Raw genomic sequence first — 16375 nt, forward strand, 5'->3', positions numbered from 1 at the left:
CTTCAGCCTGGAATACAAAGATGTTTGAGCAGCATGGAGCACGGAAATAGGTCTTTGATAAACTCATGTAATTGTTGATGCCAAGACTGAGGAAAATGTTGAGATCATCATTTTCCAGTGTGGTTCTCTTATTGCTAATACAAAGCAAGATTTCTGGGTGCACCTTTGAAAATGCTGTATACACAGACACATGCATTCTGTAACCCGAGTTACAGGGTAACTACAGTATAGTTAATTCTAGCAAATTAGAAATGAAACTCACCATGGAAATAACAATAGGCCAAGTATACATTGTATTAATGTCCTTTTGTGTAATCAAGAAAGCACACAAGTTTAAATGCAAATACATAATATAAATGTAATCAGTTCAGTTCAGTTGCTCAGTCATGTCCGACTCTTTGTGACCCCATGATTTGCAGCACGCCAGGCCTCCCTGTCCATCACCAACTCCCGGAGTTCATTCAAACTCACATCCATCAAGTCGGTGATGCCATCCAGCCATCTCATCCTCTGTTGTCCCCTTCTCCTCCTGCCCCCAATCCCTCCCAGCATCAGAGTCTTTTCCAATGAGTCAACTCTACATGGCATGAGGTGGCCAAAGGACTGGAGTTTCAACTTTAATATCTGGGCTTATTCTGTGTATTTAAAATTGTGGAAATTGTTGTACATATGAAACTATGTTACATACACATATACACACACATGACAAATATTTGCATAATAGTTAAAATTGATCAACCAATTAACATTCCCACAATCAGTCAGTTCTCTTGTATATTTAATACTTGATGCTTAGCCATGCATAGGAAAGTTTGTACTTCAAAGTACTACTTGATCATACACACAAATTTATGTTAAACATCCTTTAGTTGTCAATTTTTTTCTCTATGACGCTAAGAACTAGCACAGGAAGTCTCTCCTTATTTACAAAAATCAGGAACAATATTTCTGAATCCAGTTAAGAACAAAATATACTACAGTGCACACCACTGACTTAAACTAAAAAACCAGATTAGCTGGTTGCAGCATATGAGCCATCCATTTATCATGATTTACAGAGAGCCCATAGCCTATCTTCTATTTTCTCTAATTCAGCAGCTGATTGTCCTTTAAAATAAAGACACACAGGGACTTCATTGGTAGACCAGTGGCTAAGACGCCACGCTCCCAATTCAGCGGGGTGGGGGTGGGGTCGATCCCTGGTCAGGGAACTAGATCTCATATGCCACAAGTAAGATCCCACACACTGCAATGAAGATAGAAGGTCCCACGTGCCATGACCAAAACTTGGCACAGCCAAATAATAAAATATATTTTTTAAAAATAAATAAAATAAAACACACGGAAATATTACACTCATCTGCCAAATTAATCAGTTTGGCCACTGAGGTTATAATAACTTGCTAAGAAGAGTTAATACTAAGAAAGATTAAAGTTGCAATTTTGCCTATCTCAGGTCTTAATTCTTTCTCTCTCAAGTTTTAAACGAAAACATTTTCAGACTTTAATGGTTCATGAGTAGTTTGATGCCACTGGATTTGCAGCCATCAAAGGACGAGTTCTCTGACACCTTAAAGAAGTCAGCATAGCGGTTCAGGTGCATTTTTGCACAAGAAGCATCGGAGCTTTGTCTTACGGTCTTGCCAAATGGATTAAGCCAAGCCCGTGACTGTCCAGAGGAAATGCATCCAATACAGCATCGTTCAGGAGTTCATGTGACACATGGCAATTATTTAAATGTATTACATTGGATTGTTTCATTATAAGCTGTTTTCACAGCACAGTCAGGAGGATCACAAAGGAACCTGTGGAATCTTTATTTTTTTTTTTCCAGTGCTTCCAGAACACTCCCTGTTTCTTTCGTGTTCACATCTGACCCCTCACTTTGCCTGAGAATATATTTCATTTAGATTTCTCTTCTCCAAGGCAATGCTGTAAGTGCCCTTTTTCTGTTTCACTCTGGGGGGATATAGGAGAGCCATCCCTTTAGAGTTTTGCTTGCATGAAAATCTCTCAGAAGTGTTTAGAGATATGTAAATGACCTACACGCTTTATGACACCTTAACAAGCCTGTACAGTGATCAAAAGCCAGAGAGAACGCATTCAGGTGAAGAGACTGTCAGCGGGGTGACAATTTAGAGATTCATGAAATTCACAGGTTCATTCTAATCTCAGGAATGAACAAATGATGGCAACAGGACATTGAGGCTTCCATCTCAGAAACAGAAAGCAGCAACTGGGGATGAATGCATGAAAACTGGTACAGATTTCAAGACTTGGCAACTTTCCTATCTCTTTTCTCTTTCATTCCTCAAAGCAACCAGCATGAAAATTCTCAGATCTGTGGACAAGGTACGAGAAGCAGATTGCCTATTTCACACTTTGGGAGCGAGCCACAGCAGGAAGAGGACCAAGAAAGAGAGAAGGTGATGATTCTGAGGAGGAGGGAGAACAGGACACGGGGTAAGAAGGAACTAAAAGCCCCAGAGTGGCCCTGGATGACCTGCGTACTTACGTATCAAAATCAGAATGAAACAAAGAGAATGAATCTGCATGGCTCCTCCATCATCTCATCTCAAACCCAACACAGTGAAATCAGAACTCTTAGCATTTCTTTCCCTACACTCTGCTCTCTGTAATACACTTTTATTTAAAAAAATATGCACATAAAGTGCCACCATGAACATCCTACTAATCTCAGTCATGTAAGGTACCATTCTCACCCCATCTCACAAATAAGAAAACTGGGGTACAAGGTTCAACCAACCAAGGTCACGCAACTAACAAGTTTCAGAGCTGAACTTGAAGCTAGGTCATCTGACTCCAGAGTCAGTGCTCGTCATACCCCAGCCATACTGAGTTTACCCAGATTCCTTTGCTGTCGACTAGGCTATGAACTAGAGAGTTATCTTTGTCATTTTACAATGACGCTTCACTTATTCAAGATTTTTCCTCCATAAAAAAAAAAAAAAAACCTATTCCTATCTGCCAATGACCATATACAACTTACTTTCTGTTCTGTGTTGATTTTTAACCAGAGAAGGGAAAATAAGCATGAAAAATAAGAAATGGATTGTCAACGCTGGAATGAAAGCAGTCAAGTATGGGCAAGGTGGAGCGCTAAGTTCAGATATTTATAGATCAAATCAAAGTGGTGGTTGTATAAACTGAAAAACAACAACAAAAAACCCGAGACGCATGAAAACACATAGGATCTGAAAGCCATTTTCAATCACACTGAAGAATTATTCCACACGAGAGCAATTCCAAGGCTTGACTTTTTTCCCTTTGGTTCAGGCAGCCAACTGTAATTAAATTCCACTAACAAACCTACCAAGCTGAAGTCAACAGATGCCCAGTGAAAAATCAAGGCAAACAAATAATCTTACCTGCAGACGTGTGTTTGAACTTTTCACTTTTCTTCTTCCTCCATTTCCAAGGCTTGAAGATCCTCCCCAGGTTGGCAAACTTACTTCTCCTCCGGATGGGTGGGGTGTGGGTACCTGGGACGAGGGAGTCAGATCGCATGGCCGCCAGCCTCTCCACTTCCTCAGCTTGTTTTCCCGAGAAGGAGATGGAAAAAGGAGAAAGAAAAGTGTTAAAACGGGAGCCTCACAGATGGCCAACGTTTTCCATGGTTACAGATAACAGAAACCACATGACCGAACTTCCGTTTCTCTTTTTGCCTTTTGGAATGGAAGTCACACCAATGTGTTCTAAAGGCTGGCAACAGTCAGCCAAAGACTAGGGGATCTGGAGCACCCAAAATGGATTTGGCCAACCTTGACCTAGGCTCGAGAAGGAGGACGAGGAGGAGCAGAGCCCTCCTGACACAGAGACTCCCAACAAGGCCAGGACAGGGCGTGAGAAGAATCAGATGACAGTCAGTGTAACTACTAGTCCAGCACTTTCTCAAGTAAGACTTGGCAGACGCTGTCACCGTAACACTGTCTGCTGAGAAAAGAGGGAGAAACATTTACCAACTGTCCGTTCCAATGTCAACATTTTACACCACCCACGACGCTCTCTCCTAGGATGATGCTTCACCCATATGGGCATATTGAATGAGTGGCTCCACCTTAAAATCCAATTGACTGTTTTCAGAATCACACTTCAGTAGATCTTATAATTGCTTTAATTCCTCTAGGTCTTTTCGTTTCTGGTGCTTTGCTTTAATAAAAAATTCTTAGAAACTGAGAGTTGAGAGTGACATTAGGTACCATCTAGACTCATCCCAACAACTTGACATTTGAGGACATGAAGACCTTCAAACTCATGATGCCTCGGGGACCCTTTCTTAAGGGCCACAATCACTCTAACCCCTTTTATCACTTGGGACAAAACTCTTTTCCAGTGTACTTGAGCATCTATAGATCTCAGGGAGGTAAAGAGAAAGTAACCTCGTTGGCAAAATCAAGGCAGGCGGGATGGACCTGCCTTTCCAGAAAGTCCAGTTACATCTAGAGCTGAGGCCAACGCAGAACTACTCTGCTGAGCCTCTAACATAATCCTTCAGAAAAACTCCTGGACTTCACAACACAGGCTGATCTCTAAGCTCGGTCTTATAGCCTGATGTTCTACCTGCTGTCATCCAGTATGGTTTGAACTCAGGAGATTCAATTATTCAACAGAAAGAGAGAGAACAGCACTGAAACATCTACACTGCCATGTGTGAAGTAGATACCCAGTGGGAATTTGCTATATGATGCAGGGAGCTCAAAGGGGACATATGTATGCCTATGGCTGATTCCTGTTGATGTATGGCAGAAACCAATACAATACTGTAAAGCAATTATCCTCCAATTTAAATAAATGAAAAAAAAAGAAAACAGACCTATATATGGGACCTCAACCATACGCCAGGCAGTGTGCAACAGTAACAGATGATGGCAGGTTGGTAAGGGCTGTGGGCAAGACTGAAAGGAAGTGGATGAATTTTAGAGACGTCTGGGAAGCCAAGTCAACAGGACCCAGGACTGACTGGGTGGTTGAGGGGGAGGAGGCAGATCATTCCTGATGTCCCATGGATCATGTCAGTGGAATGGCCCCCTCCATTCTTGGAATCAGGGAACACTGTTGGGGCATCAGTTTGGGGGACGGTGGTGAGCACCCAATGACTTCAACACGTTGCATAGTGAAAGCACTTAACCCTTTGATTACAGGGTTCTGCATGGGGACCCCTCTCTTCCATCACTGTCTTACGTGACCACTCAATAGTGAGCCAGATACTGATCTTTCCTGGAGCAGATATACCGAAGAACTGGGCATGGTCGGGCAGCGTCTAGAGGAGAAGACAGTGGCATCAATGTGGAAAATTCCGCTGTTGGAGGAAACTGCCAAACTCAACGAAGGCAAAGAGGACAGAGGAGTGGACTCTTCTTCATCGCTGGAGAAGACCCCAGGGTGTGCCATTTGGAGCTGGATTTGAGAGAAGGAACCGTTCTCCCTACACAGGGAGGAGGAGAAGTGGATCTCTGGAAGGAGAAAGAGACCCAAAAGGAACAGAGCAGGCTGAAAGAATATGGCATTGCCTGGGAGCTGTAAGAAACCCAGGGAACCAGCGGAGTCAGCTACACTGGGTGAGACAGGGAGTCAGTGCTGAGAGGCGGGGATGGGTCTGGAGCCAGACTCTGCAAGCCTTCGGAAAACTGGGTGTTTAGGTTTCATCCTATTTGCAGAAGGAGACGGATGGGAATCTGAAAATGGGAATTGACATTATTACATTCAACGAATACTTCCGGAATGCTCACTGTGTACCAGACACTTGGGCTATGTCAGTAAACAGGAGATAAAAAATGATCTGATACAAATACCAGTGTAAGCTATGACGGAGCTTAACTGGCGGGTAGGGTGGAGAGCAGACAACACACAGCAAAACTTAGTAAACAGCACAGCATGCTGGGAGACAGCTGCTGGAGGGAGAAAAGAAAAGGTAAGTACGACAAGTAAATGATATCAAGAGTGTCTAGGTGGGGGAGGGACTCAGTTTTAAATAGCCTGATTGAGAAGACATACGATCAGGACACAATCAGATTTGTTTCCGAGAAACATTATAGTGACAGCCAACGGCATCTTGAACTGGAGTGTGAAAAGACAGGTGGTGGAGCCTAACAAAGGAGGCCAAGCAGACACATCTGGAGGGGAGTGACAGAAGGGACCCGGAGAAAAGATGTGATCCAGCAGAGAGAGAATCAGAACAGCATGGTAATTTTCTAGATCCACATGGGGGAGGACAAGCAAGCAAGAACGAAGTTTTCGCTTCCCATGACCAGGGAGATAATGAAGACTTGACATGTTTTAATGAACTCTGACTAGAAAGGAAAGAAGCAGAAAAGGATGGCTGCTCAAGGACAAGGGCTTCGAAACCAAATAACGAAGTCTTTTTTTGTTGCTGTTTTTTTCCTTTAGGGAGCTGGATTTTATTTCTTAAGCTCACGGAGAACTACTGAAGAAAGTTTGTCAGGAAGGGATGGGAAGACAGGATCACATTACTAGGCTGAGCAGCCAGCACCAGTGGAGAGCAAGAGATGGGAGTTGCAGGGAAGAGACTGAGAAGTTTGTGAAACAGGGTTCTTAGGGAGGAGAAGAGGTGGGATCAAAAGTACTTCAGAGATTAGTCATCAAAGACTTTACTCTGAGCTACGAACATCTGAACCGAGGTCTGTGATCACAAATGGCACGGATCAGATGTGAGCCTCAGGAAGATGAATCTGGCAGCAATGGATAAAGTGGATTGTGACTGAAGAGACAAAGATAAAGATGGAGGAGACTTTAAGTAAGCCTGGGCTACAGAGAGGATGAGCAGACTGGTTAAAAGAAAGAACAACTGCAATGAGGAAATAGAAACCGAATGGAGTAGGTAAACAGCCTCTGGAGCAATACTGATTTTGGAAATTATTCTCTTTAAAGGGTACCAGCTGCTTGAGTTGGTACCCTCTTGAGTGTGCTAAGTCACTTCTATCATGTCCGACTCTTTGCAACCCTATGGGTTGTAGCCCACCAGGCTTCTTGTCCATGGGATTCTCCAGGCAAGAATACTGGAGTGGGTTGCCATGCCCTCCTCCAAGGGATCTTCCCGACCCAGGGATCCAACCCGAGGCTCATGTTTCCTGCACTGCAGGTGGATTCTTTACCACTAGAACCATCTGAATGCCCCCTCAACAATGCCCAACAGCTGGGAAGAGGCACACAGTGACAACTGTGGGAAGCCACAGCAAGGAGGTTTTGAATCCAGGATGGAAAGCAGCTCAAGACAGTCTGGTGACCTGATTCCCACAAGATCACTTTCTCTTTTGCAGCCATCACCTTTTGAAAGCTTCTTACCTTAGCTGATAATCTCAGCTTGTCCAGATTTTGCACCTACCTTCCTAATCTAGTCTCCTGCCTTCAAACTTACATGTTAAACTGTTGCTAGATTACTTTTCTCAGAAATTTCCAATGGCTCCCCATAACTTAGAGTAGAAAGTTCTAGTTTCTTGCTTTGCCCTTCAGGAATCTCCATCTGAGTTCCTGCCCAGAATGATCTTCTAGTACTTCCCTATACAGACTCTGCAGCCCAAATGAAACACTGCCTGGACCCAATAGACTTGGGGAGTGGGAATCAAACCACTGAAATTATATGCAAAATTTCATGTCTATTTGAGTATCTGCATTTGGCTGGAGGAGTTCCCATTGTTTGAGTCTCCGAACAGTCTAAGACACAAGAGGTAAAAAATTTAAAGCATCCAGCGGCTTTCCTGGTGGCTCAGAAGTAAAGAATCCACCTGCGAAAGCAGGAGTCATGGGTTCGACCCCTGTTCTGGGAAGATCCCACGTGACTCAGAGCAACTAAGCCAAAGCGCCACAATTATTGAGCTTGTGTCCAGAGCTCGGGAGCTGCAACTACTGAGTCCACAAACCACAACTACTAGAGCCCTAGAGCCTGTGCTCTGAAACAAGGGAAGACACTGCAAAGAGAAGCCCGCTCCCCGCAAGTCGCGCAGCGACTAGGACCCAGCTCAGCCAAAGATAAACAAACAAAATTATTATTATTTTTTAATTAAAGCATCCAGGTTGAGGCCTTTATGACTTGAGCCAACTTAAATCATCTTCTGCTAAGGGGTAAAGGGAAAGGGTATACACTGAAGCCAAAAAAAAAAAAAAAAACAAAGCAAAAAAACCCAGATACGAGTTATTCAGGATTGCCACGGAGTTAGCTCTCATAGTTGGTGCTTCCTAATGGTCTGTTCAGCCAGTAAATGAATGAGGGCACTGACCCCACTCATTCACACCATCTTGAGAGGTATGAAACTCAGCATCCCTATTCGACTCAGAAAAAGGCACCGCAAGGACCAGAAAGCTCTTTCACAATCACAACTTTCAGAAATGAATAAAAATCATTCTGAAATTACCATGCTAAAATAATTATAAGAAATTAGGAGTGCCTTTGGAAAATTTAGAGTGGAAAAGAGCTGACAAAACATTACAAAGGCCTAATTATAACTCCATCGTTAAATGAATCCTTATGAAGTATATTATTAAACCCAAGATGTTTAGTCCTTAAGTCTAGATTTATGTTCTAATCATCACACGACTTCTTCCCCCCTGTTCATCTGATGGAAGGGGCTAGCTCTCAACCTGTTTTGCCCCTAGACAATGACCTTGGAAGGCTTAAGAGTGAAGAAAGAGACCAACTCTGAACACAGTTTGAGGAGGAAGAAAAACAAGAAAACAGAACAAGGCTCAGAATATAGTGGCCTCTGTCCAACCAACCCCAGGGACAGGAGCGAACAGGATGGAGCCAAGTAGGTGAGAAAGGTCTGTTTACGAAAACAGCCTTCTTTTGAAACACATCAAGAAAAGCCTGCTTTGCCCAAGCCCACTGCTCTCAAAGGTGGCTTCCTCTTGCTGCTGAGAGAGGAGACAGCTGTCTGGAGAAAGGGCTCACTGAGACACAAATCAGCTCGAATGTCAACGGCCAGAGCTGAGAACACCGACCCCCGCAAGGTGGGAAGCTGGGCAGCTGAGCTCATTCAGAGGGCCGAGGGAGGAGGGGAGGAGGCCTGGATCTCTGGGGTCTTCCCTGAGCATCTATCAAAGACCCCCTCCTAACAGACCAGGTGGGCTGGGCTCCCTTTCAGGACATGACTGGGATGGATTGGCTTTATCAGACAGCGGGGCCTGTCTGAGAAGAGGTGGCTTTTCATTCTCTTTGGCAAAGCAGGAGACAAAACACCTGACAGATGCATGATTTTAACACATTATTGACCAGGGGAATTTTGCAGAAGCTAATGCCTGTGGCTGGTGATTTGTTATGTACATGAATATTGATACAGTCTGGTCAAAAACGTTCAGGGTAACAAATACCGGAGCATTAATACCTCTCTGGTCAATAAGTTGTTAATTACCAAGAACCCAAGTGGCTGTGTCTGTGTGTGCTCTGGAGTCACACACCACCACCCCCAACCAGCTCCCCGGGGTGGCCAGGCTGCTCCTGGTGGGCTCTTAGAGCCTGTGGGGGATGGGGAACAGCAGGGCACTTCAGCGGGCATTCCCTTGCGTTGGTTATTTCTCATGGTGGCTCAGCTTTCAAAAGGCTTATCAAAAGGAAGCACCAGCTTTGGCGTCCTGCTGGCCTAGAATGTGTTAGTCATTCAGGGTCCCCCTGAGAAGTCTGGACAGAAGGGAGCCACAGTGTCTGTGTTGTCTGATGTCTAGACAATGGACGAGGCAGAAGGGCCAGGACATCTGGGGCCTCCACTCTAGATCTCTCCACGTGCCAAGTGCTCTTGGGATTTCTGAACGACTTCAGAGGCTCCCAGGTTGGACTCTTGCTTCTCAACCCAAAGCGAACCCCAGAAGAGAGTGCTTAAGTAGCAGGATCTGGGAACATTCACTTCCCCTTCTAATAAGACTGCAAGGGGTTCTGTTTTCATGACATCTCACCAGCCTAGGAATGGGAGCCCAAGATGGGGGTGGAGAGCTGTTAGTCAAGTACACTGAGCTGCCCAGGACACAAAACTGCCACTTTTCTGCCTCAAGCAGGATGACCTTTGCTTACGGCCGCAAAACAATGTCACACAGGTCCCTGGCCATTTAGGAAGTGCTCAATGACTATCGCTTTCCCCTTTTAAAATTGCAATTTCAGTTCCAAGAGACACCTTATTACAGGGACATGAAGAGTGGTTACAAAGCATCGGGCATAAGAGGGTCGTGGTTTCCCTTTTTCACTCCGAAACTATCATAGCACAGTCTCCTTTAGAGGCCAGATCTCTTTTGAAGAGTTTCTATCCAGCCTAGGACTGATCTGTGTTAACTACCAGGTGTGTTTAAAAAAAACAAGAGTAATGCATTTTTATTCTAAAAATCAGGACCCACTGCCCAGTTCCAGGAGGTGCTGAATGGAGGCTCCATTGCCCAGAAAAGGTCGCCTGGTTTAGGGGACACACGGGAGCTGGTAAGGGCTGGGAGGCAAAGCAGAACTGCCACATTGCCCATGGAGCGCCTAAAGGGTTCAGTGCAAACACAAATGTGTTTCCTGAAAACACGCCAGGGTTAACATCGCTGAGGACAAAGATCTGTGGTGTTCACACCTCTTCTCGCTCTAGCCTTCCCTGACCTTCACTGCCCTTACATGCCCTTCCACCCTCTATGTACCACCTGCCTCTTCCTCATGCCTCACCAGCAAGTCAAAGATGGATTCAATATTAGAATTAAGGTACGAGCACTGATTGTGCTGTGTGCTTAGCCTCAGTCGTGTCTGACTCTTTGAAACCCCATGGACTGCAGCCCTGCTGGCTCCTCTTTCCATGGGGGTTCTCCAGGCAAGAATACTGGAGTGGGTTGCCATACTCTCCTCCCAGGGATCTTCTCAACCCTGGGATCGAACCCAGGTCTCCTGCACTGCAGGCGTATTCTTTACCATCTGAGCCACCAGGGAAGCCCATGAATACTGAAGTGGGTAGACTATTCCTTCTCCAGGGGATCTTCCTGACCCAGGAATCCAACTTGGGTCTCCTGCATTGCAGGCAGATTCTTAACCTGCTGAGCTACCAGGGATGAACACAGCTTCACTGAACAAAGGCTTTCTCTCTCTTAATCCAAAGGCTGGTTAATCTGAGTGATGCAGGCTCCAGTGAAGAGGGGACAGAGCTCTGGAGACGCTTGGCTACTTAAGACACACAGGTGGCTTCCTTCTCTACCTGGGACTTCCTAAAGGAAAAGCCAATCATATGCCCACAAACTTCACCCCTACTCCAGATCCAACCATCACACACTGCTCAGCCACTGCGCCTCTGGAGAGACAGAAAAATGTTTATATTTAGAAAGCAGCTAATCAATAATCCTGTTACAGGAAGGGTATTCTTCCTGAGGGAAGAACCAATAAGGGGTGCGCCTTACAGTCCTGAGGGCTAGAAGTAGAGAGAAAAAATCAATCAGGCTGCATGTACCCAAGCCAATGAAAAAAAAAAGTGAAAGTCCGTTGCTAAACCGTGTCCAACTCCATGTGATCTCATGGACTGCAGCCCACCAGGCTCCTTTGTTCATGGGATTTCCCAGGCCAGAATACTGGAGTGGGTTGCCGCTTCCTTCGACCCAGAGTTCGAACCTAGATCTCTAGCTTGGGAGGTGGATTCTTTACCACTGAGCCAGCGCCAGGCACTGGCCAACTTCCCTTCTGGCTCCAGAGATTTCTGCCTGGCAGGGGGCCGTCCCACCCACTGGCAGGAGCTGGTCTTAAAGGGCTTTCCCAGGCTTGCCACTGTCTTCAGCACTCTGAACAGCCACCCTTTACTGGCACCTTGGCAAAGGCACACCAGGATGCTATGACAACAGAAGGAGGAGAGAGGGGAATTCACGGATCCTGTGGGACCAAAGATGGCCCAAGACATGTTTGTGTTAATCTGCTCTTGAAGCACTAGTTGAAATCCAAGAGGAACAGGAGACTATCCCTAAATCCTAGGCCCTAAGATGCACTTTTGAAGATGAAAAGAGGGTAGCTCTACTGGTTCTGAACTTTGGAGGTCATTGTATAAGCAGCTATATGACTAACATGAACTCTGCAGGCTCTGAACAGGATATGAGTCCCTTGTAACAGGAAGAGAGGTTTTAATCAGGAGGTGCTTTGTGAATGACGACCATGACGATGATGATAATCGTATTGTAACAGTGACCAGTTTTTAGACACAAAGTCAGCCAGGCACTTAACCTAAGTACTCGATACACAACACCTTACACAATCCTCACATTAATCTTATGAGTTACTGCTGTTATCCAATCTCCACTTTACAGGTGGGAAAATTGAGAAACTGATGAATAGGAAGATGTGATTCTCAGCAAAGAGAAACCCAGGCTTTAAATGAAGAGTTGTCTGTTTTCAAGACTACCTTCCCACACTATGAAAATCTGGCTCTTCAAATCTCTATGTTAGTGACTAATATAATAGGGCTTCAGTGATGAGGGAGAAAACAAGCTTCTTTTTGAAAAGGCTACAAAACAGATGCCAGTATAAGTTAATCTAGACAGGATATTAAAAAGCAGAGACATTACTTTTCCAACAAAGGTCCGTCGAGTCAAAGCTATGGTTTTCCTAGTAGTCATGAGGGCTTCCCTGGTGGCTCAGAGGTTAAAGCGTCTGCCTGCAATGCGGGAGACGTGGGTTCGATTCCTGGGTCGGGAAGATCCCCTGGAGAAGGAAATGGCAACCCACTCCAGTATTCTTGCCTGGAGAACCCCATGGACGGAGAAGCCTGGTGGGCTACAGTCCACGGGGTCGCAAAGAGTCGGACACGACTGAGCGACTTCACTTTCATGAGGAGTGAGAGTTGCCCCATAAAGAAAGCTGAGTGCTGAAGAATTGATGCTTTAGTCCCTTGGACTACAAGATCAAACCAGTCAATCTGAAAGCAAATCAGTCCTGAATATTCATTGGAAGGACTGATGCTGAAGCTGAAACTTCAATATTTTGGTCACCTGATCCCAAAGAACCGACTCATTGGGAAAGACCCTGACACTGGGAAAGACTGAAGGCAGGAGGAGAAGGGAACGACAGAGGATGAGATGGCTGGATGGCATCACTGACTCGACAGACATGAGTTTGAGCAAGCTGGAGTGCTGCAGTCCATGGGGTCACAAAAAGTTGGACACGACTGAGCTGAGCAAAAGAAAAGTGACGTCACTGGTCTTATCCTGCCGCTGCTGCTAAGTCGCTTCAGTCGTGTACGACTCTGTGAGACCCCAGAGACGGCAGCCCACCAGGCTCCGCCGTCCCTGGGATTCTCCAGGCAAAAACACTGGAGTGGGTTGCCATTTCCTTCTCCAATGCATGAAAGTGAAAAGTGAAAGTGAAGTTGCTCAGTCATATCCGACTCTTAGCGACCCCATGGACTGCAGCCCACCAGGCTCCTCCGTCCATGGGATTTTCCAAGCAAGAGTACTGGAGTGGGGTGCCATTGCCTTCTGTCATAAAACATACGCATATATAAAATGCACATGCATATAATATAAGCAAACATGCCCTGGAGGATACCCACCCAAAGTCACTAGGACATGCAGAACCAGTAGGATGTTCTCCATGAAGCCCTTGTGCCCCAGGCTACAATTAGGAGCTCAGCAGGTGCCAGTGTGGCCTGAAATAGACTCAGATCTGCTTTACTTAGAAAAGGCTATACACGGTGTATGGTGGCAAGAATCTCAGTTTTGAAACCAGGAGGCTGTCCTTCAGATCTGGAATCTACTGCCTACTAGCTACAAGATAAGGGTTCTTTTTTGGGTTCTGGGCAGGTGGTCTGTGCTTCCTGATTTTCCTCCGGAGAATCACCTCTCCTCCACTTCCAGTCCTGGAGACTCAGGTAAGTGCGGTCTCAGTCCTGAGGCCAGAGGCGGGCACGTGACCCAGCGCCAGCCAATCAGAACACTGCATTCTCCATCCACCTTCCTGCCCATAGTCATTCATTCAGGGATGAGGAAGTTAGCCCCGCCAGGCAATGAGACTAAATTATGGATTTTGTTGGGGCTATCTCAACTAGGATTGTCTATTAGGCCCTAAGCCTGGTCAAAGCAGGGGCCATAAATTTGAAAACCTTCTCTCAGACTTGGTTAAATATTTAAAAAAAAAGAATTTCTAGGGCGCAATGGTAATTCACATGCTTTGGAAGAAAACAATTCTATTAAGTCGAGTACTTTCTATTTTCAGAGTTCTGTGCTGAGAGGATATTCACATTCCAGGATCACAGACAGCCAGTGGACAAAGAACACTGCTAGCAGACTAGACAGGAGAGAAATTTAAATTGATAGAAGTGTTTCTATTCATTGAGATAGTAGATGTTATCCACAGAATTCTTCCTGAGATAGTCCAAACAAAGTTCCTGTTTCATCTCCCAGGAATCTAACCTTCAACCACCAAAGAATGTAACAACTACAAAAACTTATAACACATTCTATTGTTCCTTTAATCTACAAATTTGTGCTGGGAATGGAACCTTTGCACTTAAATCGTAAAAGAACTCTCAATCCTTTGTTAATCCAAAGTGACAATCAAAATAATGTAAATTCTGTGCTCATCCTAAAACCTCGGATCCTTGGGTCCCATGCTCTTCAATAACTACATAATGCCACTCACAGCTCCAAATTAGACCTCAATGAAACTTGGTTTCTCCTGCAGGGGTCAGCAAACTCTTTCTGTAAAGCCAAATCATAAATATGTATGTTCAGTTGCTCAGTCTGTCACAACACCTTGTGACTCCAGGGACTCCAGCCCACCAGGGTCCTCTCTCTGTCCATGGGATTTTCCAGGCAAGAATACTGGAGTGGGTTGCCATGCCCTCCTCCAAGGGATCTTCCCAACCCAGGGACTGAACCTGCATCTTCTGAGTTTCCTGCACTGGCAGGCAGGTTCTTTACCACTGTGCCACCTGGGAAGCTCCAATATGGGCCATTCACTTCTGCTGCAAATACTCAATTCTGCTGCAACATGAAAGCAGCCTCAAACAAATGTACACAAGTGGACATGGCTGTGTTTCAAAGACTCTTATTTACCCAAACAGGCAGCCAGCCTTTGGGACCATGTCAACCCTTGCCCTGTAGCATGGAGTTGCTAGTAATCTTTCTGCCATCTCGAAGGAAGAGCCCAGCTGAGTATTGAGCCAACAGAGAAGAAAATAAAAGGTTGAGCGACGTATTGCTCAGGTTAGCCCCTGAATCACTTTGGTCCTGGATCCAGCCATGCCTGAAACCATCCTAAACCCAGACCGATGAATTATATGAACCAATGAATTATCCTTTTCACTTAAGCCAGGGTGGGTTGGGTTCACTTTCACTTGCAACCACAAGAGTTCTAACAAATTAACTGTGTGATCCCCAGCTTGCTCTCCTATAAAAAAAAGGACAATATTGACTTGCAAGGATTAATAGGTATATACTTAAAAGCACTCATTGTAGTACTTAAAAGTCAGGCAGACCACCTGGCCAATGAGGGTTCAATCTAGGGGTACAATTCCTTACCTCTTCACCCTAGGATGTCCCTTAAGGAATTAGATGATTTTTTTTTTTTTTTTTTAGTTTTGGAGGCTCTAAACTATGCTGAAACACTCCAGGTTGATGTAAGAATCAACTGAAGTAAGTACCAGCACCAATTTATTAAATCACTGGTTTGCATCTTAAACCTGTTGAACCAGAATGTGAATGTACAATAAGCAGCCCAGGGATTTCTGATGCCAGGGTTCTGAGAATCACACGTGAAGAAACAGACTAGCTAGGGAATTCCTACAGAAGCCTAGAATCCTACTCCCATCTCCCCAGTTAAATCTATAGCCTTCAGGAGGCTAAGGAGGACCATCCCTAGTACAGAAAACTAAGGCATGCTTCAGTACCATCAGCCAGCCCCCAAATCCTCAAGTCACTAGAATTTTTTGCTTGCTTACTAAGTCATGTCCCTATAGACCCTATAGACCACAGTCTGCCAAGCTCCTCTGTCCATGGGATTCTCCAGGCAAGAATACTTGAGTGGGTTGCCATGCCCTCCTCCAGGGGATCTTCCTAACCCAGGGATCAAACCCATGCCTCTTACATCTCCTGCATTGGCAGGCAGCTTCTTTACTACCAGAACCACCTGGGAAGCCCAAGATGCTTAATGTCCATGGAGTGCTTTATTCTTTCCAAGCACTTTTACCTCTGTCATCTCATTAGATTTTCAAAACCTCCCCTTTAGGCAGGTAGGGCACCAAATTTCCTAACTTTGTTTCCCTGCAATTATGATTAACATCCTATTTTCTCAAATACGACAATTTAGCCTTTCTGAGACCTAAGAAGGTCCATGACAAACGTTTTAATTCTTTATTTCCCAAGCTTAATTTAATCACAAATATCGTTGGTGTTTCCTGGTGGATCATGATTTCGG

The 16375-nt window shown here is 45.1% G+C and overlaps 1 protein-coding gene across 1 annotated transcript in view; it reads right to left on the reverse strand.

The window, feature by feature from the left end:
* PHACTR1 (phosphatase and actin regulator 1) overlaps positions 1–16375 on the reverse strand; it is a 516206-nt gene that overhangs the window by 192981 nt on the left and 306850 nt on the right. Inside the window, exon 3 of the mRNA XM_068994199.1 lies at positions 3390–3554. Within this exon, the coding sequence (XP_068850300.1) occupies positions 3390–3554 (165 nt within the window). The remainder of the gene's footprint in view (positions 1–3389; positions 3555–16375) is intronic.

The sequence above is a fragment of the Capricornis sumatraensis genome, chromosome 22 (genome assembly GCF_032405125.1).
Source record: "Capricornis sumatraensis isolate serow.1 chromosome 22, serow.2, whole genome shotgun sequence".
Taxonomy (NCBI): domain Eukaryota; kingdom Metazoa; phylum Chordata; class Mammalia; order Artiodactyla; family Bovidae; genus Capricornis; species Capricornis sumatraensis.